Source organism: Pteropus alecto, unplaced genomic scaffold, assembly GCF_000325575.1.
Source record: "Pteropus alecto unplaced genomic scaffold, ASM32557v1 scaffold42, whole genome shotgun sequence".
NCBI lineage: Eukaryota > Metazoa > Chordata > Mammalia > Chiroptera > Pteropodidae > Pteropus > Pteropus alecto.
This window is the reverse complement of record NW_006434825.1, coordinates 11,492,140-11,494,893: the sequence shown is the minus strand read 5'-3', so window position 1 is coordinate 11,494,893 and position 2,754 is coordinate 11,492,140. Positions and strand designations below refer to the sequence as shown.

Sequence of the window (2,754 nt, the reverse complement as noted above, 5' to 3'; positions counted from 1 at the left end):
GACCATCTCTGAAGTTTCTCAGAGATTGCTCTTTTGGAGAGGGGCATAGCATAAACCCTAAAGTACAGGAGACTCCATCTTTCTCAGCCACCAGTTTCCCCTGCGCACCTGCACACTCCCCGCAAGCAGGTTGTTAACCGGGACTAGAGGAGGTGCCTTGCTTCCTACTTGGTTCGCCCCCTGCACCTAGGGGAGGGGGAATCTCCTACTCCTGCGCTGGGTGTCCCGCCCTAGAGCCTGGAGTCCCGGTGCTCTGCGCACTCACCGGTGATGAGCACCGCGCGAGTGGCCACAGGCAGGCGCGGCTGGCGCGCCAAGCAGGACAACGCGATCCAGCCGGCGGCAGCCACCACGGCGAGTGCGGCCAGCGGGGGCAGCAGGCGCTGGCACAGCCAGTCGAGGGTAGCCAGCAGCACCAGCGCCGCCAACAGCGGGCGGTCCAGACGCAGGTCTGCGCGCAGCAGCTGCAGCAGCGCACGGGCTGCCACGAGCAGCCAGGCGCCGCCCGACGGGCAAAGCCAACGCTCCATGGTGGTCGGGATGGGGCAGGCTGGGGCAGTGGCCGGGCTGGAGGGCAAGACTCGGGGCTGGGGCGAGGTGCGCGGAGTGCAGTAAAACACCGGTCACGGTCGGGAGGGATTCTCGCTTTCTTGGTACGCCCTCGGGCCGAGCTTATAAAAGCCCCAGGGAGGGGGCGGGAGAGGGCGGGGCGAAGGCGGAGAGGGGGCGGGGCTTCCCTCCACTCCTCTCCGGGCACCCTGCTCCGGGCAGGTGCCCCGCCTCCGCCCCACCCCCCAGGGCCAGATCCGCTTTCGAAGAAGCCAGAACAAAGTCCCAAAGTTGCTGCTAAAGGAGAAGACGCCCCCCTGCGGGGCCGCCACCGGGAGAAGGCCGCTTGGTCTGGCCCTCGTGGTTCGCATCCTCTCACCCCTGCGACCCCGCCACACGCGCCCCGGTCGCTAAGCCGCCGCTCCCAGGTGAGCACGACCAGCTCACACTTACTCGGGACACCTGAGGACAGGCACAACCTCCCTCCAAGCGCCCCACATTGATGACACACCACGACTGCCGTGCCTGCCGGAACACCGCGGGAAACCAGCCTGCCCTCCCTCGGCCGCCGCCGCCAGCACACGCGCCGCACTCCCACGCTGTGCGCGGCCGCAGGGCCCTCGCACGCACACCCTGACGCGCGCTCACACCTAAGTTGCCTGCGGGCACAAAACCAGCTTTAGGGCAGAGGCCAGTGGCAGCAGGACGACCGCCCAGGTTCTTGGGCCGGTGTCTTGGGAGTCTCTGTCCTGCCTTCCCCTTCCTAGCCCTGTGGATGCAGCAGTGCCACCTCCTCCTGCCACACAAGTGTGTGTGTGTGTGTGTGTGTGTGTAAGCGTGGGAGGGTAAGAAGGGGTGCCACGGGAAGCGTCTTGGCTTCCCATTATCTCCAGCCCAACCCGAGACACTCCTAGAAGCAGGCCAATGGGAACACCTGGGAAGTCAGTGAGGGCAGTCTCTAGGACAGGGTGATGCCTGCTCTGTTCTCATGATTCCCCAGGGGATAAAATAAGTGAGTGTGGGTGTATTTCCCTTCCTGTGTGTATGAAGGTTTGAGTTTGTGTGTGGCCCGGCGGCCCTCTACCCTGGCCACCCCTGTGTCTGGCACCCTGTGCTTGGCATGCATGCCAGGGCTCTGCCTGGCACTAGGAGTTGGTGCCAGTACCTGGCTGCCAGGCCCTATGCTGAGGGCAGTAGGTGCAGCCCATGGCAGAGGGGCTCCCTGCTTCCTGTGGGCCTCTGGGTCTTGCCCAGTGCTTCATCCATTCCTGCATTAGGTAGGTCCTGGAAGGTCATAGACCCTTCCCAGCTCTGTTGCCCATTCTCTATTTTAGGTGCCCAGGCTGTGCCAGGGCTTCAAGGTAGTGCTTCTTCCAAAGTCTTCTCTGTCACCCGGGTATGGGCCCCTAGTGGGCCAGGGGATTCTCAGTAAGGGCGCTGGGAGCCAGACCCACCTAAGGGGACAGGCTCTGAGTAGAGAGAGGATCCATTTCTTGCCCAGAGTCAGTCCTATGCCACCACCTATTCCTCCTGTAGGTACAAATGACAGCTCAGCCCTGGCCATGGGAGGCAGGGCTTGTTTTGGAAGGGTGTTTGTGTCTGACCTTGGTATATGACCTTGTGTGCCTGTGTGTGCCTGTATTTGTATGCACTCATATCTGTGGGCTCCATGGCTTGTCTTTGCACATATGGTGTGGCTCTCCCTGTGCCATGACTGTATTTGCCTGTGGGTACATTTGTGTGTGCTGTGTGTATATCTAGTGACTCTTTCTTCCTTGGTCTGGGTCATCCCTTGGAAACTCAGGGAAACATTTCTTTTCCAAAACCCACTGGCTCCTGTTACCTTGAATCTATGGCCCAGACCCAGAGGTAGGCGTAGTACCCTTGGCCTGCCTCCTTGCTCTGAACTATAGACCCTAGATTGGTGGGAGCCCCCTCCCCCCCAGCTCTAGTCACCCTACTGAGAGTCTGGATGTAGTTTCCTCAGCTTCAGCCCATTAAAGGCTTCCCTTTGAGGCTAAAGAGGAGAGGGTGAGATAGGGGTCCCAGGCAGCCTTCAAGGTCAAGGCCACGGAAGTAGTACCCGTGCTTGCCAGAGCAGGAGTTTAAGGGTAGGAAGGTGGAAGCAGGAAAGCAAGGTGAGAACAGACAGAAACAGGATCCTACACTGTTCTGGGAAGGAACCATGAAGGATCCTAACTCATT

At 60.8% G+C, this 2,754-nt stretch overlaps 1 protein-coding gene across 1 annotated transcript in view; it reads right to left on the bottom strand.

Moving 5' to 3' along the window:
- Positions 1–559, bottom strand: part of HSD11B2 (hydroxysteroid 11-beta dehydrogenase 2) — a 5,687-nt gene extending 5,128 nt beyond the window's left edge. Inside the window, exon 1 of the mRNA XM_006909758.2 lies at positions 266–559. Within this exon, the coding sequence (XP_006909820.1) occupies positions 266–530 (265 nt within the window). The 5' untranslated portion in view covers positions 531–559. The remainder of the gene's footprint in view (positions 1–265) is intronic.
- Between the last annotated feature and the right edge of the window lie 2,195 nt (positions 560–2,754).